The following is a 26127-nucleotide window of genomic DNA, read 5'->3' on the forward strand; positions in this document are numbered from 1 at the left end:
AGGCGATCATCGTTATTCGAAAATCACAGCTGATCTTGTGCATGCATTCTAGCTTGAGTGCACAAATAACACTTACCTGTCGTGCGGGGTTCAGACGATTGTGTCGGCTCGTCATTCTCACACATCCGCCCAGCGGCGGTCTAGTGATCATCACCTATTCACCATCAAGCCCAAAAACCGGAGCCACAACATTGACTCCTATAACACTGGGTGGGAAATGATGATTGAATGAAATGAGATAGCTTTCAAGAAGTTGAAGTCCTCTGGATAAGCCAGATAAACTCGTGAGATGCTCATGAGCGCTTTACCACACCACACTCACCAGGGACACAGTCCATTAGTTGCTTCAATATGAGTACCATTTACAGACAATATGAACTCCTCTAGCTTGCCGCTGTAGGGGATCTTTTCCCATTCGGCTTTATTGAAGTGCATAAGGTTAACGAAGCCAGTGAAGTTCTTGTTAGTGGTATTCATAAATAGTGTGGTTTTTTCAGCGTCAACTGTCCAAGGAATGGTACCAGTGGCGCCAATTATTCGATTCCCTCCGTTTGAGTAGCAATAACTCATCACGAGTAAGTCAGGATAACCTGTGGGGAACAAGATAACCATAGTAAAATCCCGGTTCCAGTCGGTGCAGTAGTTTTTGCTGGGTGGGAAGCACTTAACCATCGATAAGGTGCCCAGAATGGCGATGATCTTCTTGAAAGACATCAGGACGGAGTGATTGCGAGACACTGGAAGATTCAACTGACTCGAGTGATCCTTTTCGTAGTGCTACTGACCACTACCGTAGTGGTCAGTTGGAAGATGAAGAAATGACTCCTCAAGTTGCTAGCGAAAGACATCACCAACATGATATACGATTGGCTTCATAATGATAGGGTACTCGCTGCGATAACTGCAACTGTTCCTGCTTCTATCCATTGTGCGCGATGGCACGTATGTGCATAGCTAATGAGGCTCTCACTAACTCCCCACAAGCTCTTGAGGAACTCATCAAATATCTAAGCCTTCGTGACTTGGACTCCCTCTACTTCGTCACCGAAACTGATCTCTTGAACTGCTCTCAACTACATCCTCTTGACCTACCTACGCGTGTCAAGTTCCAACAACCTCTTAGGCACTAACTAACTCATTCACTTCACACAATCAAGTTTATAGTACTATCCATCATCGATCGACTTCATTCGGAGGGGAAAGTGTTACTGCTTCTTCTACCCATTGTGCGTGATTACACGTATATGCATCACCCATCCTCCCGGATAGATTAAGACAGAGGTCTTTCCAACTCCTTCCGACTCGTGTTATATACTATGAGTCACGACCACATGACAGAAAACCAGAAGGCCACGCGATAATTTAACGCTCCCTGATTCGCAACTGAAAAAGTACGACGGGTAGATCCGAGGAGCACATTAGCACTGCTCATCAGAGCGTACACGTTACGCGAACAGTGACCATGTGCTGGAATGAACTGCATATCATCTGAGGAACTACCAAACTATTAAAGTTCAGTAGTTTGAAGTTAGTAACTAAACTGCTCGAACTACCGAACTACTGAACTACTTGAACTACTGAACGGAGTTCTTTATCGCTCTTTACTTGTATCAGGGTACTACCCGGAGGGTAGTGTGCCTTGTGCTAGCACAATGTGCACTATTCAATGCACACATGCGTGCAACCGCTGGTGAGCACAATGGGCGTCTGACGATAGTCCTTGAGCTTATCATCCTCAAGAGATGTTGCATACTAGCTCCGCTACCTATCTGTCGCTATCACGAGCATATGTTTCTCTCTCCCGAAGTAAGCATGTACCGTACCAAGTTTCGATCACTACACCCCTCCACATATTCTCAGCATATCCGGTTTTTCGACTCGTGCACAGTCACCTCAACGAGTTCCATCTTGCGGATCAAGGAGGGGTGCTCTTCTGATACACATGATATGACCTTCAAGTTTCAGGGTCTAACTCTTTGTAGTTAGTGAGGAGTAAAAAATCACGTGAATGATGGAATTCATCCCTCTACCATTTTGATTATAAACCAAAGATTTTGAGTTGTGCAAGTTATGCGGGTTGGAGTTGGTAATTAGGATTGCTGCAGGTCGATCGCAGGCTTCTACCGAGATTGATGTTCCTATATGCGAAAAAGGACTTACTATTATGTCTAAATCAAAGTTCCTTCATCGACTTGCCAACGAAATTAATGTTCCTAAACCGACGTGTTGACGAGAATGAAGTTCCCCAAACCGCGGACCGTCGAAATTCGAGTTTCTGTAGGGTATCTTGGCGCACGAACTCGCTCGCCTGGTGAAGTTGTAGTTCTTAGTGGTGAAATAGAGGTTGAAAATGTGTGGTGTGTCATGAGCTCTGACGGCTCTTTGAGTGGCGGGTTTTACACCTTACTTTGTGGCGGAAAAATAGAACTCGGATGTCAACCCTGAGTATGTCCGGAGGGGCTAAAATAATCCATTTCCTTTTTCGCGCTCCTTGTGGCAGCGTTCGGATAAGCTAGATGCCCTAACAGAGAGGTCACTGTTGGAGTTCTAGCATATCGGCTTCATGTCAGCCAACGGCGGTGTTTAATTCAGAGCTGGCAGGGTCTGCCAGGCAGAATGCACAACTATGGAATCTTAGCTTTAGCTTGAAGCCAGTTGATGATTTTATGAGTATGATCGTAGATAGACTCTCTGGATTCCATTAAACATTGTCTTGGGTTCTCTAGTGATTAGCACACACATATGGTATTATATTCTTCATTGCACATTTTCCCTCACCAACCCACTCACGGTCAACCCAACATTGGTTTCTCAGTTGATGCTGGTGTCGAGTAAAAATGAGGGATACAAAGAATTGATTGGATATAGCCATTTTGGACAGACCTCACCGACCTCAGGCAAATAGCTCTACCGAGTTAAAGCCGCTCAGTACTCAAGGGACACTAATGGTACCAAGAGCATGAGCCCAGTAACTGGAGCTGGGAAAAAGTTAGTTACAGATACAGCCGTGAGAACTGCAGACGCAATTGGTTCCACCACCATTGAGGTTACGCTTAGATGAGGAATTATCTTTGGGATTACTGTCGACGATAGCAGACGCGGCCATGACGATTGCAGCGAGGACGAGAATAGTGAAGCGCATGAGTGGCAGGTGGAGAGTTAGAGTTGGTCGAAAAACTGAAAAAGAGCCATCCTTAACACGACCGTGGTAAGGACGAGCCGTTACAAGAATCCTGTACACGAGCCTGCCAGCATCATGCTACAAGCACAAGATAGCACAAGGATAAGATGGCGACTCGTTACTGGCGAACTAATAATATTAGTCTAATATTCCAGACTTGAAATCCCATCAGTGCTAGGAGCACCCCACACCGATGTGCATCACGCGTGACGCATGAACAACTCCGGCACGGCGTCACGGGCCGAGCGCACAATTGAACCTCTGCTGGTGGCGCGTCTCTTGGAGACGATCTCCGCACTCTCCCAGATACCATGAATCAAAACGTCGTGCTGGGTACGACTATTACCTGAGTGTAGATATGGGGCCGCAACCGCTACAGTTTAGGGACCCCTCTAAGGTGTGATGTGGACTCCTCACGTCACGTGACCAGGTCACGTGAGTCACGTGACCTGGTTTGTCGTTTCACGTGTGTGCATTGTGCTCTTGGAGCACCCGCACAATCCTTCTCAGGGCCTGACTCGTCCACTATTGTTTACGCCACTACGTTGCGTATGGTGTTCGCTTGGACTACTTGAGTACTTGCCATGGACTTTCCTTAGCTCACTCATGAGCTAGAGTTACCTTGGTATTTGTCTCGCGTGACCTCCGGGACTGTCTATCTTCTTATTCCCGGAAGGAACAGACTAGATCTCGCTCGCCTTTAATCTGTAGCTAATTCTTTGCTCATTGTGGAATTCCAGGAAGAACTTCCGAGTCTTTGTACTACGGACTATCAAGTCTTGTGTACTTCTACTGAGTTCCTTCTACCTTCCACCGTAGCTAACCCTACACTACCCCTTCCTGACTTGAGTTCTTAAGTGACTCCAACCCCCGAGTATATCTAACCGACTGGATATCCTCACATTCTGGTAGCAACTCCTTGTTGCTCAGAACTAGTCAGAAAAGTCTTGAACACCTACCACAAGTACTATGACTACCCCTGGTTCTATCTTTGAGAAGCTCGATTTGGCCAAGGTGGAAGCTGACGTGCGTGCATCGGTTGCCGACAATGGGTTGGAAGAGGACGTTGTGCGATACCGCAGTGGCATTCTTCCAACGTTGAGGATTCTTAAGTCTGTAAGTGCGCGAGACATTGTGTCTGCGTGCAGCGGCTGTTTTGCGCGTTGCGTGAAGCAGAAGCTGAGCAGTTGTTGTTGGTAAGCTCGGTAGTTGAGTGTACTAAACTCTGGACCGCTACAGAGTTCCTGGTTCACTTACTGCACTGTTGAGGTACGCAACTGACGTCTAGTTACGGTGCAAGCACGTTACGTTGGTCAGAAGGTAGCTTGTATATCCAGTAGTTCAGACCTTGAGTTGATAGTAGTCATGGTTCTAACGCGAAGTGGAGCACGTAGTGAGGCCGCTCATATGTCAGAGGGTGTTCGCCGTTCTCCGAGACTTATTCGCAAGTGCACTGAGGATACGTCACGCGTCAGTACAAGGCAGAGTCCGTCGGTTCGATCAACTAGTACTTGGGGTTGTAAGGCTCGCGGTATCAACGCAGCCAGCGTCGGCAAGGGTTCGGTTGTGGTTACACCATCCACAAATTCTATTCCTTCGGGTAATAGTGCCGTCCCCAATCGCCCACACGCACATTCTACCGGGATCGATCCGACCTGTGATCGGGATTCTTTAGAGTGTCCTGGAACAGTATCTGTATGCGGTCCACGTGATGTAGTAGATCGTAGAAGATTAAGGTCCGTAGACAGTAGGGCGTTGTCAGTGACGAAACAGGTTTCCGGAGTAAGGAAAGCCGGAAATAAGGTACGCCTTTCGCTGAAGAGTGGTATGAAGGTTGCGAAGGGGCGTAGGAAGGTCGAGTTACCACAAGGTACCAAGGATAATGGTGGAGGTTCTGGGGATAATGATGGATATGATGGTACTTTCGAGGGTATTGGTTATGACGATATGGGGCATAGGGAAGTGGGTCCTATGATCTCCGACCCGCCCTTGGGAGAAGGAGAACCTCAAGAAGGAAAGGCTTATAGCGTAATAGTGCAGGGGTCGCTTCCTTTCGGGGAGGGGGGTGTGAATGTACGGGGCATGGAGCGTTGCGTTGGGGGTTGCATTTCTTTTCGTGCCGCGGTTGGTACTGAGGATTTGCAGGGTTCCAGCGTTGATGAATGCTACGATGATTCTCAACCCCTAGGAAAGCGTTGTTACGGGGCGGACTCACAGGAGACGCTACCGGGCAGCGTGGAACTGGCGATTCCCAAGGCGACAACCTGGGCTGATGTGGACCGGATGGCCCGTCAAGGCGGGAGCCGAGCCCCTCCGTGGAGAGTTGGGCAGCTGCGAGCGGCAACGCAGCAAAACCCTCCCTGTCTGGGTAAATACGCTCCTTTATATAGGTGCCAGGCAACCTTGCGGCAATGGTTGAAGTCCGTTGGGTGCGGGGAATCGGGACGGTTTGAGGTCACTAAGGGCCCACCGGATGGTCCGAAGGAACACGGGTTGAAACGCCTAGGTCCCGTGCCTCATGTTCAAGGGCCATCGCAAGAGGGATCTTTGAGTCTCACCTTAATGTCGACAACGGGTGAGCAAATGGGTCATCGTCATGGAAGGGATCGCAGATGGATGGATTATGACGATAGAGAAGTACTGTTACGACTATGCCTTGTGGTTTGGTGGAGACTCGTCCTATGGGTATTACAGTCGTCTGGGTATCCAGTGACCGTATCATCGCAGCCTTTGGCCAGGGTACGCGGGGATAAGGGTCAAAAGGGTACCACCCACTCAGTAAGTCGGGGTATAGGAGAAAGGTGGATGAGGGATCCACTCGTTAGTGATGGATGCTATACCTCTTACTCTAACTGCGATCTCGCCGGCAGTCATTATCCGGGCGATTGTCGACTGAGTCTATCGGATGGAACTTGCGACTATTTTGATAGGCCGGTAGGGGTTAGAAGTCCAGAACGCGCTCGGCTGGTCCCGGCTGACGGTCCAGAGGTAGGTGAGCAAGATGGTCATGGAATAAGCATGGCCACGGCCCCTACCCAGTCAAGTTCTTCAACTCCTGTAATTTATGAAATAGGTCTTGGGACGGCTATTCTAGACTCTGCATCCCAAGACTGCCCTAGAACTTGCACAGGGAATCCCGTTACCAGTCGCGGGGTACCTGTAACTAGGGTGCCGGGGGTTAGGAGTGCTGACGCCGTAGAAATGGCATCGAGGGTAACCCTGCTCGAGTTCTGGGATGGGAATGGAGTTCAACTCTCCCCTTTGTACCGCTATGGTTATGTTGGTCAGTCTCCAAAATCTCTGGGGTCGTTAGAGGGTTCGTGCAGTATCTCCTGTTCTCTCGGGAGGCGTATGGTTTCGCACTCGGGGGAGACATCTCTCACTGTCGGCGGATCGACAGGAGGGTCCTTCGACCTTATCGCAGTTGAGGAGGGAAGGTTACGAATTTACTCTACGACAAAGGTGGATTATGCTGGTACTGGTTTGGCGCCTCTACCGTCGGGTTTCGGACGCCATTTAGGAGTCTCTGAGGGTAACCCTGCTCGGAGTTCGAGATGGGAAGGGAGTAAAACTCTCCCCTTTGTACCCAATTGGTTGTGTTGGTCTGGCTCTCGATATGGGGAGGGACAGTATCCAGGGTATCCATCAGACCTGGAGAGTGGTCAGGTCGAAGGTTCGTGGGATCTAGCTGCGGGTTTAGGATTTTTGCTGCCATCGGCGAGCTCAAGAGGAGGAGCTCATATTCCCGAGCCGACGGTTCGCAGTGTAAGGTCCTTCGAGCTTGATTTAGGGAAGAGAGTCTCAGGAGAGGTTAAAGGAGCTGTAGAATACTCTGAGAGAAGTTGTGGTGTAGAAGGCGTTGTTATGCCGGCTAATTGTACTAATGTCAGTCTGGTCCTGTTTCCTAACTTATCCAACTACGTATCATCAATGTTCATCGAGCCTGTTGATGATGAGCGTGGTTCCGACTACCAGGAGAAGGGTTCCAAGAGTACCTGCTCCAAGGATAGAGATACCATTGTGCATGAGGAGTTGTTTGGGGATACCTTCGAGGGCAGAAGTGCTCCAATAAGTGTTCTCAAACCTAATTCAAGTATTGATTCTAATGATAAAGCTAAAAAAGATAAAAAAGTAACAACTACGAGCGTTGATGGGATGGACTCAAGTTCAAGTTCTGTGACGTCGTATGAAGGTTCGGCTCGAAGAAGAAAGGGTCGCAAGAGCGATCAAAGGCATACCTCTCGAGCAAGGTACGGAGACCGTGGAGGTAGATCCAATATTGGGTCTCAACCCAGGGTTAAGAGGAACGAAGGAGGTGGTAAGAGTGAGACTAAGAGTAGAAGGTCCAAGGACTATTCGAGTGAGAGTAGTTCTACCGACTCGTCGAAGGGTGGACGACGTGTCCAACGCGGGCAACGTTCACGAAGAGGACGCGAAGGTATCAGGAGAAGCCGGAAGAGATCCTCTGACTCTAGCTCAAGAGATCATCACTCTTTCACCAGAAGGCGTAGAAGTAACGGTTCGGATGGTAGTCCCTCGGGTAGTAGTGGTGAAAGTAGTAGTAGAGGTACAAGTCACTCGGATGTGCCCGGGAGACAACGATTGACGGGAGGTTCTACCTTTCGCCCAAGAAGGAGGGGCAGAGGCCGGACAGAGGTTTGTAGAGGTTGTGGTCATAGACGTTGCAAGAAGAGGTCGATTATTCTTGTAAAGGAGTTCGACACGGCTGAGCAGGTGGCCTTGAGGTTAAAGCCTTCGTATAGGTTTAGAGGTGGAGAGGATCAAAGGTCGGGTTCTGCTTGGTTGGAAGAGATGGAAGACAAAACTGAGGGTCATCCCTATGTGGTTAAGTACCTATGGTTGAAACATCATACGGAACCGCACTCCTGGGGTAGGGTGACAAGAGGGGAGTATGCCCCGAGGAATTGTCAGAGCGAGTATGGATATTATCTGCGAAGAGTGAAGAAGGCCTTTCGCAAGTATTATGATACCAATGAACACCTCCAGAAGGTGCAGAAAAGATTGGAGAATTGTGTCCAAGGGAAGGATACAGTGGACCAATTCGTTAAGCAGTTGGATACCTTATCTACGGAGCTTGGGTGCTGCTCCCCTGGAGTATAGCCTGAAATGGAGGCTCTATGTAGGGTTAAATAGCGATAGACTGAGGGATAAGGTGGAAGATTATTTGGAGGATATTGGTATTTCTTATGAGAAGTTTAAGCGAAAGGTGGTTGCTAAGGCCGCCAAGGTTAAGCCGATATCTAAGGTGACTCAATTCGAGGGTCCCAAACCTAGCTATGGGGCTAGAGATGGTCGCTCTGATTCAAGAGAGAGATATGGCTCCAGAGAGAGGTATTCAGGCAGCAGGTTCCGCAACCCGTCAGTCCACTCAGTGGGTACTGAGGGAACGGAGTCAGAAGCCGAGTTTGATCCGAAGATGTTAATGGCTATGGGTAGAGATGCAGCACAAATTAAATGTTTCCGGTGTTTGAAGATGGGTCATTCCGCGCGCAACTGCAAAGCGGAGCAGCCCGCTGAGCTGGAATCTAGGTGTTTACGATGTGGGAGTGTGAACCATAAATTGGACGATTGTCGGGTTAACCTAGAGAGAGCGAAGTGTAACCGCTGTGGGTTCCCGGGACATTTGGCTTATACGTGTCGTACAACACCGATTGCTGCAAGAAGGAACGATTCACCATCCCCTGCGAAGCCTAGGGTCCCTAAACCCAATGCTTCTGTTCACATAGTTGTCCGAGACGAGGGTAGTGGGTCACAGGATTCGTCAGGTGATTCACCATTAATGGTACATGGGTTACATGTGCCAATGGTTCTCGGTCATGTGATATTAGAGGGGAGACTTACCACCGCTTTGTTTGACACAGGTGCGGAAGTGTCTCTGGTTACAGAATCTATGTTGAAGGAGGTTGCTCCGGAGAAGAAGTTGGATACTTCCAATATTCCCAAGGTCAATGTGGCGGATGGTGCTACGCTCACGATACATGGTAGCGTCAAGCTGAAGGTTACCGTGGGTTCAAGGTCTATAATAGACCACTTCGTGGTTACGTCAAATAGCTTGCTAGTTCCTTTGCTACTAGGGTGTTCGACACTCGCAAAGCTGAACACTACTATCATGTTGAGTGAAGCTGGTTCTAAGGTTCAGACTAATGATGAGTCTGATGGTAATAGGGTTTCGTCAAGGGTCAGGTTCTCAGACGAAGTCAAAAACCTTACGTCAGTGGCACCTATTAAATCTTCCCCTCCGGAAGAGAGTACTAGGTTGCAATATCAGGTATCTTTGATAGTAAGTCTGGTTAAGGAGAGTGACCCAAAATTGACCTGCCCTACGGTTGATGAGTTGCAAGATGGTAACTCCCCATGGTTCTCTGCGATTACGCCAGATGCTATTGATCACCCAACAACTGAAGGTTTCTCGACTAATAATTGTGGTTGCCAAGGGGAAGGTAACACTTCCGATCAACAAGAGCCTACAAACGGTGAGGGTACCCCCCAAGCCGAAGGTCAAAAACTTGATCACCGCGGGCAACACAAAGGAGGATCTGATGACGAGGAGAACGAGGGTGACAACCGCGGGCAACGCGAACAAGAACCTGAAGGTTTAGACTCGTTGCCACCGTGGAAGGCTATACCCCGAGAATGGGTGTACGATCATAGCGCTGTTCTGGGTAGACCTATCGTGGAAATCCCATGGAGTGGTTATGCAAGGCCGGATTTCAACTATAAGCAGGCGGCAAATAGAGGTGCTGCTTCGGTGAAGAGGTTGAATGAAAGCCAAAGAGAGGCCTTTGAGAAAGCTTTGGGTGTGTACGTTAACAAGGGTTTCTGCGGCATTGTCAAGAATAATCTGGAGGGTAATTGCATGAGGTCCCCAACTGCTACGGAGTGTCAGAGGACTTGGGATCTATTAGCCAAGGGTAGTGCACTCCAGGGTACCGTGGTTACCTTACCAAAGCACTTTACGCCGTCACATGCCGTGTTCCGTACTGGTCATGTGACTACTCCGTGCCGCATTGTATTGGACTTCCGCGAGATGAATAAATTTTGTCTCAAGGGAGGTCGCACCCAAGGTGATCTGCTGGGCGTCTTATTGCATACTAGAGGTTATCGCCACTTAATAGGGTCAGATGTCTCGAAGGCATTTTGCCAGATGGTGACGTCTTTGGTGGATACCCCTTATCGTTCCTATACATGTATAGGCCCTTACACGGTCCTGTGGTTGAGGGTTTCCTTTGGTAGTACCACAGCACCAAATATGTTGGAGGCGTGCGGCTATGATATTATCGAGGAGATTGTCGGTATCAAGAATTCTCTACCCCCAGGGAATGAGGACGTGGTAGACGCAAGAAGGTTAGATCCGGTTAGGGTTTCTGACTGTCTGGTAAGGGCGTCGCCCCTAGCGGTGAAATATATTCGAGCGGGTCCTCCGGTACATAGGGTGATACAGTTCGAGAAGTTCGTTGATGACCTATATTTCGGTGGAAATACCGATCGTGAGGCTCGAACTGCTAGGGATTTCGTCTCCTACGTATTCCGTGGTCATGGGTTGTGTACCGATCCGTTAAAAGATCTAGAGACGGCTCATGGTGGACGGAAGGAGAAGAGTGATGGTACGGCAAATGCTCCTGGTCACCTCCTAGGTTATGAGGTGATCACTGAGGTCGACGAGTTGCACTGCGTGTGTTCCGGTACTCCGCCGGATGGTAAGGTCGACAAGAGGCGAGCATGCGGTATTCTATCTTCTTTGTACGATCCTATGGGGTTGTTACTGGAGGTAGATATGCAGGGTCGCTTCCTATGGAGAGACACTTGCAAGGTCGTCAAGGACTGGTCCGAAGTGTTGAAGGATAAGGAGTTGTTAGAAAGGTTACGGAGGTGGTTGTTTGATGCTCAAAGACAGTGTGCTGGTTTGGGTACACAGCGGTTTGTAGACCTCCATAACGAGTCCTTGATGGTGAGTACGGATGCGTCTAGCGATGCATGGGGTGTGGATGTAAGAACAACGGGTGATACTTCGAATAGTCGGTTGATGGCTAAGGGTGCGCTATTTCCAGCAGGTCAGGTTACGTGGTCTATCCCGCGTAAAGAGCTGGTCGCTTTGCATCATGGCCTGAAGTACCTCCAATCTGCGTCTAGTTACTTACCCATCCCTACCGTACTGAGACCGTTGCAAGCTCCTCTACAAGGTTTAGCTCCACAGTATAAGGGTCGACGGGTCTTACTGTTATGTGATAGCGAGATTACCATTTATAGACTCAGGCGTCCGTCAAATGATCGTAAGCTTCCAGCCCCGGAAAGGAGACGGTTGGAGGAGATTCGAGCTCTATGTAAGAAGTTTGATGTGGTTATCCGACATATCCCGTCCGAGTTGAACTTGGCCGACGGTATTACTAGAGCAAATGTGGAGTTGAGGAGGTCGATTCGGGTATCAGAGGTTCTTAAGGTCTCGGCGACCTCAACTGTGGTCTATGACCATCGAGAGTCTCCAATAGAAGATACCGAGTCGGAAGATGTAAGGTGTGACGACGGTGAGTCCAAGGGGTCTTGTTGTGACGTCGACCACGAGAACAAGGATTCTATTTCTTCCAAGGGTTGTACGGTGGTTTCCCGCGCCGAGGGTGAAGAAGATAAGGTGGAAAGGAGTCGCCACGTGATGGTTGTCAACGAGGATGGTATTAATTTACCAGACTTGGAAGGATTTGTAGGAGAAGAATATGAGGAGTTGGCAGCACTCATGAGGTTTGCGACGCAGGAAGGGTTGGCCACTGAGGAATTACTCGGGGAGGAAGAGTTCTTAGACTGTGTGCTGAAATGTAGTAGGAGGTGTCAAGAGATGGATGAGGATTTGAAGAAATTTGCCGATTACTTACGCGGGGACGCGAGTAGAAAAGATCTGGGTATGCGCGCTACAGTTATTGAGAGGTTTGCGCGGATTTGTTATCTAGATCATGATGGGTTGATTCATAGACGGCCGAGCTCGAAGAATAGTGAAGAGTGTCTAACGGGTCGAGGTGTTGTATACCTAGGGGTTTCGAATTACTCTGATGTGGTGGTTCAAGTGTTGGCGGTGATATACCATTATACGTTCATCCACCTGGGTGGTGCTCGGGTATATCGCAAGTTGCAGAAGAGGTTCGACCGAACGGGTATGTCTCGACTAGTGAAGTCAACTCTAAGGTCTTGCGTTCCGTGTTTGAAGGCGAGGGCAGTGCGATCGATGAGTTATATTACTAGTGAAGTTCAAGAGTTGGTAACTGGTGGTTTGTGGCAAGTGGTTGGTGCCGATTTGGTTGGGCCATATGACAGGAAAGGTGAGTCCGATCAAGACCACTATTTGTTGTTAGTTCAAGATCATGGTCTTGTGGTTGCTCCAGTTAAGGATAAGGGTGTCTTCACTACCACTCTAGACAAGTTGGTGTATGTGAAGCCCGAAGGTTCGATGTGGACAAGGCGACGTTGTGAAGATTTGGAGGAGTTGCTGAAGATCGTCTTGAGCCGCGTCACTCTATAGTTTAAATAAGGTTGTCTTCTGACTATTGTGATGCGATGATAAACTGCTATTGTGATTATTAAGGTTTGAGATGTGAGGTTTTAACTGCTACTAGTTGAGGGTTATCCCTCCACAATTGTCAGTAGATTATCTATTATTGTTTGATTATTTCCACCACGAACGTGCACACCGGGGGTGCTTGGGGTCTCTCTCTGCGTTGGAGATTGATCTGGTTTTCAGCCGTTTTGCCTAAGGCGTGCTGAACTTGCGCTCTTGTTATTTCTTGCGATTCCCTTATTTTCGGTCGCGCGGTTACTGTTGCGAGCCGTTTCATTGTTCCTTCATTGTTCTCGAAGGGAGTGTGAGTCGTATACCTACGTTGAGGAATTCTAGACGTCAGTAGAGTATTCGAGTGTTACGTCCTCAGCTCTGTATAGACTGGGTGACGCTCAGTAGTCTTGAGGAACGGTTTATCGCGGGTTTGTTGTTCGAGGGGTTTCTCTCGATATCTCGCGTTTATCCGTCGGATTGAAGCCGCTAGTATTCTATTGGTGGTTATCTATCTGTGAGGGTTGAGAAGCACTTACTGTGTTGATACAGGTGCTCTCTTTACTGGGTTTTTTCTCATTCTCTACGATAATGGGTATGCTTATCGATGATTTGATGGTTCGCTTCGAGAAGATTAGTAAGGATGAGTCTATCGATACCAAGGAGATGGTTACCTTCATCGAGTTGTTGGATGAAGCAGTTCAGTATACCGACCAGAACAAGGATGTTGCTGATAAGAGGGGTCAAGTTCTTGAAAAGTTGGTCAAGAAGGTTTGTGATAGAAGCCCTATCGATGGTGATACGGGTATTAAGCCTATTGATGAGTTGCGTCATGTGGTTTTGACCCCTAATGTGTCTTATTCTGATGTGGTCCATCAGCAACGATTCCGTTGTCCCACCATTAATTATCAGTATACCTCCGATGCTATAAAAGGTGCTGGTTCTAGTAAGAGTCGTAACCGTTTACCTTATCTCCATGTTGATTGGTTGGGGTTTATGGCGGTTCCTTCTCTCAAGCAGGCGGATATGAATTCGTTCGAATGGTTGGTTATGAATATCCCGGTACTGAGGTCTGTTATGATACTACCAGAAGTTTGGGGGGTTATGCAACCTAGCTTACGTCTCTTTGTTCTACACGGTAGGACGAAGTTTCGCAGTCGCTACGCTGGTAAGGATGTTATCAACGCATTGGATATGGATTCTGAAGCTTTGGTGCGTAGTCCTACTTTGTGTACTGTGGGTCACGTTATTAGGATGTTGGTGGTACTGACCTCCTATGATGCGTTAGGTCTCTGGGATATTGATCCTCATCGTCCTCCTGTTATTGCATCGGGTGCGGTGACTGATGGCGGTTCCTACGACAAGAGGGTTAGAGCGTTGACTAAGCCGGTCTACTTCAGTCTAATGAGGGTATTTACTATGTACAAGACCATCTTCTGGAGGTGTCTGTACAACTATTACTGTGATGATCCTCAGGGTAACGCGGCTGCTCTTTCTGCTCTAGAGCCAAGCAACTTTGATCCGATGGCTATTAGTACCTTCCGTCGTTGGGAGTGGATCTTTGGTTGGTTGGACGTTAACAGTGTATCCGCTGAGGCTGCTGTCCAAGCTGTTCACAAGATTGAGCAGAGTTATTGTTACAAGGGCTCTAATGGTGAGGCTGAACAGCAAGGTAGTTCGTCGAGCTCCTCTGAGGTTGGAGAGTACGGTGACTTTGGCTCATGGGACTAATGGGTTTATGATACACTTTGTCGGATATGGTGAAAGATGAGGATAAGGTCGATGATAGAAGTATCTTTCATTATTTTCTGCTGTGGTTTCCCCTTGTTATGGTGCCACAGTGTCAGTGTTGAGAAGGTTTTGTATCGCGTCACTGATTCGCTCATCGTGTCGTACTTTGATTGCATAGCAAGTGTGTTACGTACGGTGATGGTGTATGCGTACAACTTGTCATACTGTTATTTATGTATATAATTGGTCTTAGTTGCGTAGTGAAGTATCTCAACTGTTGTTTGGTACCACTGTACCACGCGGGCAATGTGCGATACCGCAGTGGCATTCTTCCAACGTTGAGGATTCTTAAGTCTGTAAGTGCGCGAGACATTGTGTCTGCGTGCAGCGGCTGTTTTGCGCGTTGCGTGAAGCAGAAGCTGAGCAGTTGTTGTTGGTAAGCTCGGTAGTTGAGTGTACTAAACTCTGGACCGCTACAGAGTTCCTGGTTCACTTACTGCACTGTTGAGGTACGCAACTGACGTCTAGTTACGGTGCAAGCACGTTACGTTGGTCAGAAGGTAGCTTGTATATCCAGTAGTTCAGACTTTGAGTTGATAGTAGTCATGGTTCTAACGCGAAGTGGAGCACGTAGTGAGGCCGCTCATATGTCAGAGGGTGTTCGCCGTTCTCCGAGACTTATTCGCAAGTGCACTGAGGATACGTCACGCGTCAGTACAAGGCAGAGTCCGTCGGTTCGATCAACTAGTACTTGGGGTTGTAAGGCTCGCGGTATCAACGCAGCCAGCGTCGGCAAGGGTTCGGTTGTGGTTACACCATCCACAAATTCTATTCCTTCGGGTAATAGTGCCGTCCCCAATCGCCCACACGCACAACGTCATCAATATCATGGTTGGCAAGGCTCTCGATCAAGCAAGGACCCTCAATGCTTTGTATGAGCAGGCGGAAACTGAGGTCGGGAGACTGAAGGGTTCCACGTCGTCTTCTTCTGCGTCGGCCCGGGCCACGGATGGCGTAACAACACCTACTCCTGCGAATGGTGGTGCTATTTCGGCCAAGGAGAACGTTAGGGTATCGATACAGATGCCTGAGCGTTATAATGGTGGCACGGACTTCCGAGCTTGGTTGCGGCGTTACGAGAATACCGCCAATGCGGCTGGTTGGAGTGCTGCAACTAAAGCTCTTCGGTTGGGTATGTATTTGTCCGACGACTACTACGAGAGCTGGGATCAGTATGCTTCTAAGAACGACTTCGAGAAGGACTGTCAGACTCTGTCTCATGTCTTCGCGCGGACCACGACTGATGCCTCCCTCGAGAAGTTCTATGCCCTGAAGTGGGCCGGCGAGACAAATCTCTCGGTCTTCCTAGCACGAGCACGTCGAGTGTTGGAAGAATACAACCGCAAGTTGCCCCCTGAGAAGTGGCTATCTGCAGCTACTATCGACCAGATGGTCTTGGACAAGCTTGTTTCTGTGGCGCCTCCGGCGGCCAAGGCGGAGTTGAGGAAGACTAAGCCAACAAGTATTGAAGAAATGGTCGATATCGTCAGTGATTACACGGACTCTGGACAGGGTACCTCTGCTCTACCAGTGTCTACGTTACAAAAGTTTGAGGACCGCTTGGACAACAAGTTGGCTAAGGTCATGGCAGCTGTCACAGGAGCGCAATCGCCGGTAATTCCCTCGGACTCTATAACCAAGCTTACAGAGAAGATCACCGCCTTGGAGAAGCAAGTAGCCGCAAGGACTCCTCAGGGACGTCCAAGGTATTCGGGCTCGCCCAAATGTGGAATCTGCACGGCTGGTCATATTACGAAGAACTGCCCTCTCAAACAGTTTGATAAGGGTTGCTATATGTGTGGTGCGGAAGGTCATCTGGCTCGCCAATGTCCCAAGTCTCTCCTGAAAGCCCAGAAGGCTCCCTCAGGGGAAGGACTACGCGAGTCGGGAAACTAGATCGGCGGCTGATGAGGGGTCCTCAGCCGCCGGACCCAACTATCAGCCTCAGGACCTTTGGTCTCGAGGTTGGATTATTTTTACACGCACTTTTAACCACCGCCAGTGAAGTGTCTCCGGTAACGAAGGCCTTCATTGACACGGGTAGTTGTTATACGGTTGTTGATCTCCAAACCTTACCGGGAGATGCTGTTATTATTCCCTGTCCCGCTATGGGACTTGTTACTATTGACGAGAATCCTTTTTACCGTTCTGGGAGCTAGTCGTGTACGATTGAAACTGTGGGATTCGCCCACCCCTGAATTTAATACCAAGGCTAGCTCTACGGTTTTCGAGATCGTAGTACTTGTAGTGAGTAATCTGGCTCACAAGATTGTCATTGGACATGATTTTATGAGGAATTTCGGGATGGAGCCCCGATATTCTTCAGGAGTGCCTCTTAGATTCGAGGGCTCACCGTCATCTTTTTCGGCTCCTCTAGTACACCCTTGTTTTGGAACTATTCCTTTGCTCGGAACTGTGGCTACAGTTCAGGCCAGAGACCGGGTAGTAGCCGAGTCAAATAAGGGTATGATAGGTAGTGGACCAGTTGAGGTTCCGAAGAGGGTGTCTGTGGCTGTACAGACTACCCCCGACGAGGAATCCCAAGGGTCAGCAGATGTTTCCGTGTCGGTCTTAATGGACGAAGGGAAGGGGGCTAAATCATCGTATAGAGTGCCCGTTGGAATTTGGGTCATTGCCGTGTCGGATTTGGATCATCATGCAGGGAAACCAGTTTTGGGGGCCCTCTTGCCAGGTGATGATTCTCCGCATTCCGACTCTTCCCCCTCTCATGGCGAGAATCCTTCGTCGTCGCCACCTCGATAATCGAGGCTCGATTCCGACCAGAACGTGACCCGGCGTTGTCCACACCGCTTCCTTCAACGAATTGGCCTCCAAAGGGTGCAGGCGATGATGGTCTCCAAGGGGATGACCTAGCTAAAACCCTTGAGTTTGCTGTGCCGGACTTCCATGACGAATCTGTTACGTTTCCGACACTCCCGGACAAGGAATTGGACAATTCTAAGTACGAGGGCTTGTGCAAGGAGTATTCTGATTTATTCCTCAATCGGCCAGGACTGTCTACGGTGATGGAACATTCAATCCCGTTGACTGATCCTCGACCTATAGCCGAGAAGCCTCGACCTATTCCCCACAAGTGGAGAGAAGATATCACCCGGACCTTGGACACGATGGAGAAAGATGGAATTATCCAACGATCAACATCGGCGTACAAGTTCCCCTGTGTCTACGTTCCCAAGAAGAATGGTGCTGTGAGGATGTGCATTGATTACCGTAGGCTTAATCAAGTCTCCGTTATCGATGCTTATCCCATACCTAGGCCAGATGATGTACAGGAACATCTGGCCGGAGCAAGGGTCTTCTCTACGTTGGACTTAAGGTCTGGCTATTGGCAAATGCCTGTACGTGCTGGTGATAGGTATAAAACGGCCTTTTGTCCGGGGCCAGGATTTCCCTTGTATGAGTGGACGAGGATGCCTTTCGGGTTGTGTAATGCACCCGCGGGGTTCCAGAGGTTAATGGACTTCATCTTGGGCCATCTACCCTTTGTGAGAGTCTATCTAGATGATATCTTGGTCTTCTCCGATTCTATGGAGCAACACCTAGACCATCTACGCCAGGTCTTTGACGCTCTCCGAGCTGCAGGACTTACCCTTTCGGGTGAGAAATGTAGTTTGGGCATGTCATCGGTTCATTACTTGGGCCATATCTTCGGTGTTGATGGAATGCGACCAGATCCAGAAAAGGTCAGAGCTATCGTGGAATGGCCAACGCCTACTACGTGTACAGAGCTGCGTGGATTTTTGGGTTTGGCTGGTTATTATCGCCACTTCATACCACACTTCTCGGACCGAGCACGGCCCCTTCATCAGTTGGTTAAGGAGACGGCAAAGTTAGAGAAGATGGTGGGAGATCACTGGACTCAAGACCAAGAACAGGCTTTCAACGACCTCAAGCAGGCTTTAACTGGATTACCCAGTCTGGACTATCCGGACTTTACGAGAGCGGTCCAGATTGTCTGTGATGCTTCAGATTTTGCGATCGGAGGTGTCATAGAACAGGATGGAAGACCCCTGATGTTCTTCAGTCAGACGCTCACGGGCTCCCAGTTAAATTGGCCCGCATACGAGAAGGAAGCCTATGCTTTAATGAAATGCTTAGATCGGTTCCGACACTTCCATCTGGGCTATCCTCTAGAGGTGACCATCTACTCGGACCACAGACCACTGCAGTGGATTCAAACGGCTACGTCAGCTAAACTACAACGGTGGTGCCTGGCTTTGCAGCAGTATAACTTTACTGTTAAGTACATCCCTGGAAGCACCAATGTGCGAGCTGACGCTTTGTCACGGATTCGACTACCGGAGAAGCAGGGAGAAGGCACGTTGGCTAACCCCACCAAGATGGTTGGAGCTATTATGCCTATGCGTCTGGATGACGAGAAGATGGTGGACTCGGTTGGTTATCGGGACTTGCGTGGAGGTTTCCCTACGGGTGGTGGCCCACCACCTGTCCTAGGGGCCCTTACTCTGCATCCAGCTATTTCTCTGGAAGAGTTGAAGACGGCTCAAGCCGATTGTCCGGTGATAGGAAGGGTTTCACTCCGTGTAGCAGACCCGTCTCCGCTACGCAGGGAAGAACTCAGGGACCCTAATTTTGTGCCGTTTAAGCGTATCTGGCGTACGTTGGGGCTATCGGATGGTATTTTGGTACGAGAAATGAAACCTTCCCCCTATGTGGAAGCGCGTTGGGTCCCTGTTGTACCTCCGTCCCTTCGTTCAGATCTATTGGTACGATTCCATGAAGATGAGGACCATGTGGGTGGATTCCAACGTATGCTCGACAAGGTTCAAGGATTTGCTTATTGGCCAGGCATGGCTCAGGACATCGAGCAGCATTTAGCGAGTTGCACGTCTTGTATTAACGCCAAGCGACCCGCCCCAGCACCTGCGCCATTAACTCCTATGCCTATTGGTCGTCCCTGGGAAACTATCGGTGTTGACCTGTTATCGGTACCGGAGAATGCAGATGGTATCTCAACGTTATTGGTGGTACAGGATTATTTTACTAAATGGGCCCATGTCGTTCCTCTACGACAACATACTTGGAAAGATGTGGGACAGGCTCTCTATCAGCTGTTCCTATTCTTTGGACCACCCTTACGTCTACATTCTGACCAAGGACCGCCTTTCGAAGGATGGATGTTCAAGCATGTCCTCGGACTTCTGGGTATCAAGAAAAGTAAGGCCTCGGTGTATCATCCGGCAGGGAATGGACTAGTTGAAAGGTTCAACCAGACCTTCCTACAATTGCTACGGGTACATGTGGCTACGACATATGATTGGCTGGCTCATCTCAACTCCATCGTATGGCATTATACTACGAGTATCCATTCGTCAACCAGGGCTTCGCCATTCTATCTTATGTACGGCAGGGAAGCCCCTTCCTCATGGTTCCCCCAGCTCAATCATGCAGAAACTATGCTCTATGACCCCGAGGCGTACACGAGGTACATTGCACGTGTGCGAGCTACTATTGCTGATGCTATGGATCAATTGACGACAAAGGCAGCCGCTGCGTATAAGGCCTCTTTTGATACTAAGGCGAAGAAACGAATATTTACTATTGGGCTTCGAGTTCGTCTGGAGACGTTAGGTCCCCAAAGAGCGAATAAACTATCTCCTCGATGGGAGGCAGACTGGTATGTGGCTGCGTTACTTCCCGGTTTAGAAGACAAGACGGTTGAGATTGTGCACCCAGCTACTAATCGTAGGAAAGTCGTGAGTGTGGACCATCTTCTGGTGGACCCTCTACAGCCCCTCGACCTTCCTCCTGAGGCCAGGATGATGATTCCAGCCTTTGCAGGACCGATGGATGTTCCAGAGGTCCTAATACAAGTAGCAGAGTTACCCCCACCTCCCGCCCCCCAAGTTCCTATTTTTGCTGAGTTTGATGCTTCGATGAGTTCGACTTCTTTGGTAGACCCCCCAAAGGTTTCCTCTGCAGGACAGGAGGATTTGCGTGGCCCTCCTGATCATCGACAACTGCCGAGTTTGTCATCGACTCCTTCAGTGCCTGCGAACTTGGAATCTTCTCCGACTGCTATCTTAGATAGTGGGCTGGAAGAACGCGGGGAGGGGAGAGGTGAAAAAGATACGGATCATCGTCTGGACGACGATAATCGTAGACCTTCTGTTCAAGCATCGGGTGGAAGCGGACTTCGGGACCAAGAGTTGGTTCAGGAAGAAGCTTCAAGACCCGCTCCAGTTATTAATAGTTCGGTGTTATCGAGTTCATCGGGTGAACTACCTCCACTAGAACCGCTACCTATAGGTGAAGACTCCTCGGCGACCTCCTCACCTAACGTGGACTTTGGTGGTAATGTTGACGACACTGACAGTAGTATGGTCATGGCTCCTTCACCGGAATTCCTCTCAGCGGTCTCGGACCAGAGTGATTCCGAAGGTGAAGTGGACGACGCTGATGGCGACGAATCTACCAGGGCCGTAGCTTCTCCTATGGCTCTAGTTACTGACGTTCCCCCGTCGGACTGGCAACTGGCTAGGGATCGTCCCCGACGTGTGTCCCGACTACCGACTAGGTTCAGCCCTTCTGCCTCTGGCAGAAGATAGCTGGGCTTAGCTGTGTTGCTCCTTGGGGCAAGGCCCCAGGGTTGCTTGATTTATTTGACTGTATGGATGTATTCAGTCGTGCTTGTACACTTATGCTGTGGCTTCCTTGTGAACGGCTACACACGGGCATGTCTCGAAAGTGGTATTCCGTGCTGGGATTCCACTTTGAGCAATGATGCCACTCTGGAACGATGGCTTGGACTTTTGAGTTCAAGGAGTTCCCTGTCACTAGAATGATGGCTGAAGTAGCTCTACTGTAGTTATACTTCGACTATCTTGGTGAGTTGACTTCGTTGGTCTGCTGTCGGAAAGGGTTGCTCTTACGAGAACTACGAGATGGCATGACACGAAGGTGGATTGTGGTCGAGGACTTGTCCAAGGCTATGATCCCGCGCAAGGCTCTCGGTATGACTGATCGGGCGCGCGCTGAGGGTTTATGAACCCTGAGGTCACAATGTCTCCGGACGAGGAGACTGGGGCTACACAATTTGGCCGGATTGGAGAGCTCCACCCTTGCTCTGGCTCATTGTGAGGCTCTATAAGTGCTATTGGTTAGCTTGGCTACGACGGTGTATGGTCCTACCAGCTATTCGGTAGACTTATGTTATTATTGTGTTCGATGTTCACAACGAGCAACTAATTGTGCGCTAGCCTATCTCTTTCGTGACGCCAGAGGCAACGCATGCGTGCAGTTATTGGGCGTGTGCGGCGTGTGGGCAGTTTCAGCCAAGACGATTCGATTGGCTTGGGCTTTGCTCGATGCTTCTGACGGTGGCTTCGTTTGAGATAGTTAAGGGCTTGTCGTACTAAGACTTTTATTCGTACTGGTGGTTGTTCTAAGCTTCCTTGTTACGTGGAACTATGACTCCCGGCAGGACTTCTACTAGGGCTCCTCAACCGCCAAACCTCATGATTCCCACCATGGAGGACTTGGTTAACTGTGATGAACCCACTGGTATTGGTCGTCATGTGGAAGATTTGGTTCATGCGATGGGCTTTGATCATCCACCTACCCCCCTTGCTGGAAGGAACCGTTGGCTTCATCGTCATCGTTTCCTTGACAAGGACACTGATAAGGAACGTCCGTTGTTGCCTCAACAACTAGGTGGCGTGTCCTCTTCGTGAGTGGACTTCTCGCTGGACCGACTAAGGACCGTCCTTATCGGGACTGGTTACCTACAGCGGGTGGACTTCTCCGTTGGTGTATGGAAGCTGACACTCTACCTGCCATGGCTATTAACTTGGTTAAGGACATGGACCCCAAGGGCTACCCTTCTACTAACGCTCATCTTGTCTTCTGTTGTCGACGCCATTGCGAAGAAGGACTTTTCAAGCTCATGAGACAAGCTGCGGACTGTCCTATTCGTGAAGGTACCCTGCTCTTCGTTGGCAGGTCGGACAAGAGCTTCACCTCCCGTGTACGGGACGGTAAGGGCCGTCGTAGTGGACTTACTGTGAATGAGGCTAAGTATGGTCATCTTCTGGGTCACAACAAGACCGTTGCTGTCACTAAGGCTCTTCAACAGGACTCTACTGCGTCTGCTGGGTTAAGGGGTTCCCCTTCTAAGTATCTTCCGGCTGCTTTCAAGTTGCGTGATGATGAATGGTGCAAAACCAGTTGGGAAGCTGTGGACCGTGCTCATCGTGGTGCTGGGACTTACTGGGCTGACGAGGACCCCGGTCTGTACAAGAAGTTACGCGAAGCTCCCGCCACTGTCGATGGTGTCTTCGATACTCTCAAGGAGCTAAGTCAAGCCTACTCCCAGGACTGTCCTAGAACTTCGTCATCACGCCCTGCTGAAGCGTCTCCTACCTCGGAGTCGAGGAAGAGAAGACTTGAGGACTCTTGGTACTAAGGACTTTCTTAGGACCTTCTTTCCTCTCGTCTAGAGTTTTTAATCTGATTTTCCCGTGAAGTCATCTATGTAGTTAGTAGGACTCTTTACAATTGTCGAAGTTGCTGTTTGATGATCAAGGTGCCCAATTCGTTATTCGGTAGTTCTACTTTCTATACTGGACTTGCACGCTTTCTTTCATAGCTATATTTTTGGCGTTTTCCCTAGTTGGAGACCGTAGTCCAAGCTAGGCGGGGAGGTATGTGATGTGGACTCCTCACGTGACCTGGTTTGTCGTTTCACGTGTGTGCATTGTGCTCTTGGAGCACCCGCACAATCCTTCTCTGGGCCTGACTCGTCCACTATTGTTTACGCCACTACGTTGCGTATGGTGTTCGCTTGGACTACTTGAGTACTTGCCATGTACTTTCCTTAGCTCACCCCTGAGCTAGAGTTACCTTGGTATTTGTCTCGTGTGCCCTCCGGGACTGTCTATCTTCTTGTTCCCGTAAGGAACAGAGTAGATCTCGCTCGCCTTTAATCTGTAGCTAACTCTTTGCTCATTGTGGAATTCCAGGAAGAACTTTCGAGTCTTTGTACTACGGACTATCAAGTCTTGTGTACTTCTGCTGAGTTCCTTCTACCTTCCACCGTAGCTAACCCTACACTACCCTTTCCTGACTTGAGTTCTTAAGTGACTCCAACCCCCGAGTATATCTAACCGACTGGATATCCTCACATAAGGGAAGATTTGGGAATGAGAAAGCATATCCTGGATACGATATCCATAACCCATATGTTATACCGAACAAGCCAGCATATGCTGCAGAAGATGAGACTATCGACAAGGAAAAAATGATATCACAGATGATAACAGTACTATGTTGACCATCTCTGCACACCCAAGTGTTACATCTGGACCGTCTACATCTTCTACCGTGGAAGTTCTACGAGACCACCGGAGCATGAAGTTTTTAGAATTGATGGAAATGTCATTTTTAAAAAAAGGATGTTGTGCGTATGTTGATCAGATTACTGCTGTCACGCGTAATTGAAACTTGGTACACCTGATGGCTCCAACTGAGGACGGTCGTTGGCGGTTGAAGTGGACTGATTGTTCTACTGGACAAATATGCGGAATATTACCGACAATCACCCGAATGTATAAGCCGATGGAGTTATTCTTGCAATTCCCTTTTGGCATCTCATGCCAGGGACAGGGGTTCATTCACAGCGCTATATTCCATTGAGGTCAAGAGAAAATATTATTATGGGAACCGCATACGAAGTTCTCCAGACACTGGCCAGAGGATGTAACTCTAGGTGTAGCGATTCATCGCTGTATTGTTTTTCTCCCATATTATCGTCAACACCACCGTTGACGACGAAAGCAATGTAGGTTGACTACGAGAACAGTCAAGACACATACTAATAATGGAGAATGATACCCGAGCCATTATCCTTCAACTGTCGCATAGGGATATTATACCCCCATGCATATTCAACGAGGTTCGATTCGGTATTGAACTTCCCACTTACCTTTGACTTAATCGAAAGTCCTGTCGCGAGATCAAGATTTCGTATAACTTCGCGCATCGCGACGGAATTGATGGTTTCTCCTGAGCAAATTCGGCAGGGATATTCTCTTGCATCGGACCGAATCTACCTCATTGACGTGCTTATACGTGGACGCTGGTGGTACTCTTCGGCAGATGACAACAAGCCTGAGTCGACTGTTCGCACAGGCAAATGAAACTAGCTGATCATCAGGTTCTCAAGTCCCAGAGATGGCGTCACTGTAGGAGTCCTAGCATATAGACTTCATGTCCGCCAACGGTTTTCGACTTAAAGCTGGCAGAGTGCTCAACTATGGAATCTTACCTTGAGCTTGAAGCCAGTTGACGATTTCATAAGTATGATCGTAGATAGAATCTCTGGATTCCAGTAACTATTGCCTTGGGTTCCCTAGTGATTAGCACACACATATGGTACTATATTCTTCATTGCACATTCTTCCTCCTCAACCCACTCACGGTCAACCCAAAATTGGTTCCCCAGTTGATGCTGGTGTCGAGTAAAAATGAGGGAAACAAAGAATTGATCGAATATTGTCGCTTTGGGCAGATCTCACCGACCTCAGGCAAATAGCTATACCGAGTTAATACCGATCAGCACTCAAGGGACACTAATGGTACCAAGAGCATGAGCCCAGTAACTGGGGCTGGAAAAAATTATGTACAAATACAGCCGTGAGAACTGCAGACGCAATTGGTGCCATCGAGTTTAGGCTCGTCTTGAGGGGGACTGTCGACGATAGCAGAGGCGGCCATGACGATCGCAGCAAGGATGAGGACAGTGAAGCGCATAAGTGCGAGATGAACAGTTAAAGTTCGTCGGGAAACTGGAAAAGAGACTCCCCGAAGACGACCGCTCACACGGGTGTTAAGGACCAGCCGTTACGACAATCTTATAAACGAGGCTCCCAACATCATGCTGGATATGGCAAAATGGCGACTTGTTATTGGCGAACTAGTATTCCAGAGTTAGAATCCCATCAGTGCTAGGAGCACCCCACACCGATATGCATGACTCGTGACGCATGAACAACTCCGGCACGGCGTCACGGGCCGGGCCCGTCGGGCCCAGCGCACAATTGAAACTCTGCTGGTGGGGCGTCTCCTCACACTACCAGATTGAGACACCATGAATCAGTACGACTATTGCCCTGAGTACAGATATGGGGCTGTAACCGCTACAGCTTAGGGGGACAGATCGTCCCGGGCAGTGCTTTGATCACGGATTGCTCTATGTGCTCGCTAACTCCTTGTGCGTCCTTCAGCTTTTGAACACGCGTGCTCACCAGAATCTGGCGCATCACGAATATGAAAGAATCCACCAGGCATACTAGATTCTGTGCTAGAGGGAATTCATCAACAGCGGAGCATGACATCCACATTGCACGTACGGCACGTGACGTACCAACGAGACTTTCGGAATTGATTACTGTTAGAATCTTGAACGACATGGGAAAGAGGAAACGAAGAGGAAAAGGATCGTGTGCGCGCAACAGCCGTGGAAGTTCCATGATGAAACTCGCCATGTATCTCATGGCATCCCCGGTGTAATCTTCGAGATAAGACCATTGAAAACAACTAAATCGTTGTAGAGGAAGCAACA

General features: G+C 49.1%; 7 protein-coding genes across 7 annotated transcripts; 6 read left to right on the top strand and 1 right to left on the bottom strand.

The window, feature by feature from the left end:
* Window positions 1–7111: 7111 nt before the first annotated feature.
* Window positions 7112–12707, top strand: Pmar_PMAR019074 (hypothetical protein; the record flags this gene model as incomplete). Its single annotated transcript, XM_002780131.1, has 14 exons — window positions 7112–7312; window positions 7374–7694; window positions 7895–8280; window positions 8342–8967; window positions 9064–9183; window positions 9277–9380; window positions 9471–10266; window positions 10396–10546; window positions 10583–11150; window positions 11259–11868; window positions 11902–12009; window positions 12223–12356; window positions 12396–12507; window positions 12547–12707. The coding sequence occupies 14 exons, from the start codon at window positions 7112–7114 to the stop codon at window positions 12705–12707; spliced, it is 4398 nt and encodes a 1465-aa protein (XP_002780177.1).
* Window positions 12708–13325: 618 nt separating this feature from the next.
* On the top strand, window positions 13326–14465 carry Pmar_PMAR019075 (hypothetical protein; the record flags this gene model as incomplete). The annotated part of the gene is made up of 1 exon (XM_002780132.1): window positions 13326–14465. The coding sequence occupies one exon, from the start codon at window positions 13326–13328 to the stop codon at window positions 14463–14465; it is 1140 nt and encodes a 379-aa protein (XP_002780178.1).
* Window positions 14466–15353: 888 nt separating this feature from the next.
* Window positions 15354–16421, top strand: Pmar_PMAR019076 (hypothetical protein; the record flags this gene model as incomplete). Its single annotated transcript, XM_002780133.1, has 1 exon — window positions 15354–16421. The coding sequence occupies one exon, from the start codon at window positions 15354–15356 to the stop codon at window positions 16419–16421; it is 1068 nt and encodes a 355-aa protein (XP_002780179.1).
* Window positions 16422–17099: 678 nt separating this feature from the next.
* On the top strand, window positions 17100–21555 carry Pmar_PMAR019077 (retrovirus polyprotein, putative; the record flags this gene model as incomplete). Its single annotated transcript, XM_002780134.1, has 4 exons — window positions 17100–17217; window positions 17370–20627; window positions 20671–20783; window positions 21376–21555. 4 exons carry the CDS (start codon window positions 17100–17102, stop codon window positions 21553–21555), a joined length of 3669 nt encoding a protein of 1222 aa, XP_002780180.1.
* A 14-nt stretch (window positions 21556–21569) lies between these two features.
* Window positions 21570–22240, top strand: Pmar_PMAR019078 (hypothetical protein; the record flags this gene model as incomplete). The annotated part of the gene is made up of 2 exons (XM_002780135.1): window positions 21570–21643; window positions 21991–22240. 2 exons carry the CDS (start codon window positions 21570–21572, stop codon window positions 22238–22240), a joined length of 324 nt encoding a protein of 107 aa, XP_002780181.1.
* A 104-nt stretch (window positions 22241–22344) lies between these two features.
* Window positions 22345–22971, top strand: Pmar_PMAR019079 (hypothetical protein; the record flags this gene model as incomplete). The annotated part of the gene is made up of 1 exon (XM_002780136.1): window positions 22345–22971. One exon carries the CDS (start codon window positions 22345–22347, stop codon window positions 22969–22971), a length of 627 nt encoding a protein of 208 aa, XP_002780182.1.
* A 2147-nt stretch (window positions 22972–25118) lies between these two features.
* Pmar_PMAR019080 (hypothetical protein) lies at window positions 25119–25316 on the bottom strand (the record flags this gene model as incomplete). The annotated part of the gene is made up of 2 exons (XM_002780137.1): window positions 25119–25165; window positions 25196–25316. The coding sequence occupies 2 exons, from the start codon at window positions 25314–25316 to the stop codon at window positions 25119–25121; spliced, it is 168 nt and encodes a 55-aa protein (XP_002780183.1).
* Window positions 25317–26127: the final 811 nt, after the last annotated feature.

The sequence above is a fragment of the Perkinsus marinus genome (genome assembly GCF_000006405.1).
Source record: "Perkinsus marinus ATCC 50983 genomic scaffold scf_1104296944428, whole genome shotgun sequence".
Taxonomy (NCBI): domain Eukaryota; phylum Perkinsozoa; order Perkinsida; family Perkinsidae; genus Perkinsus; species Perkinsus marinus.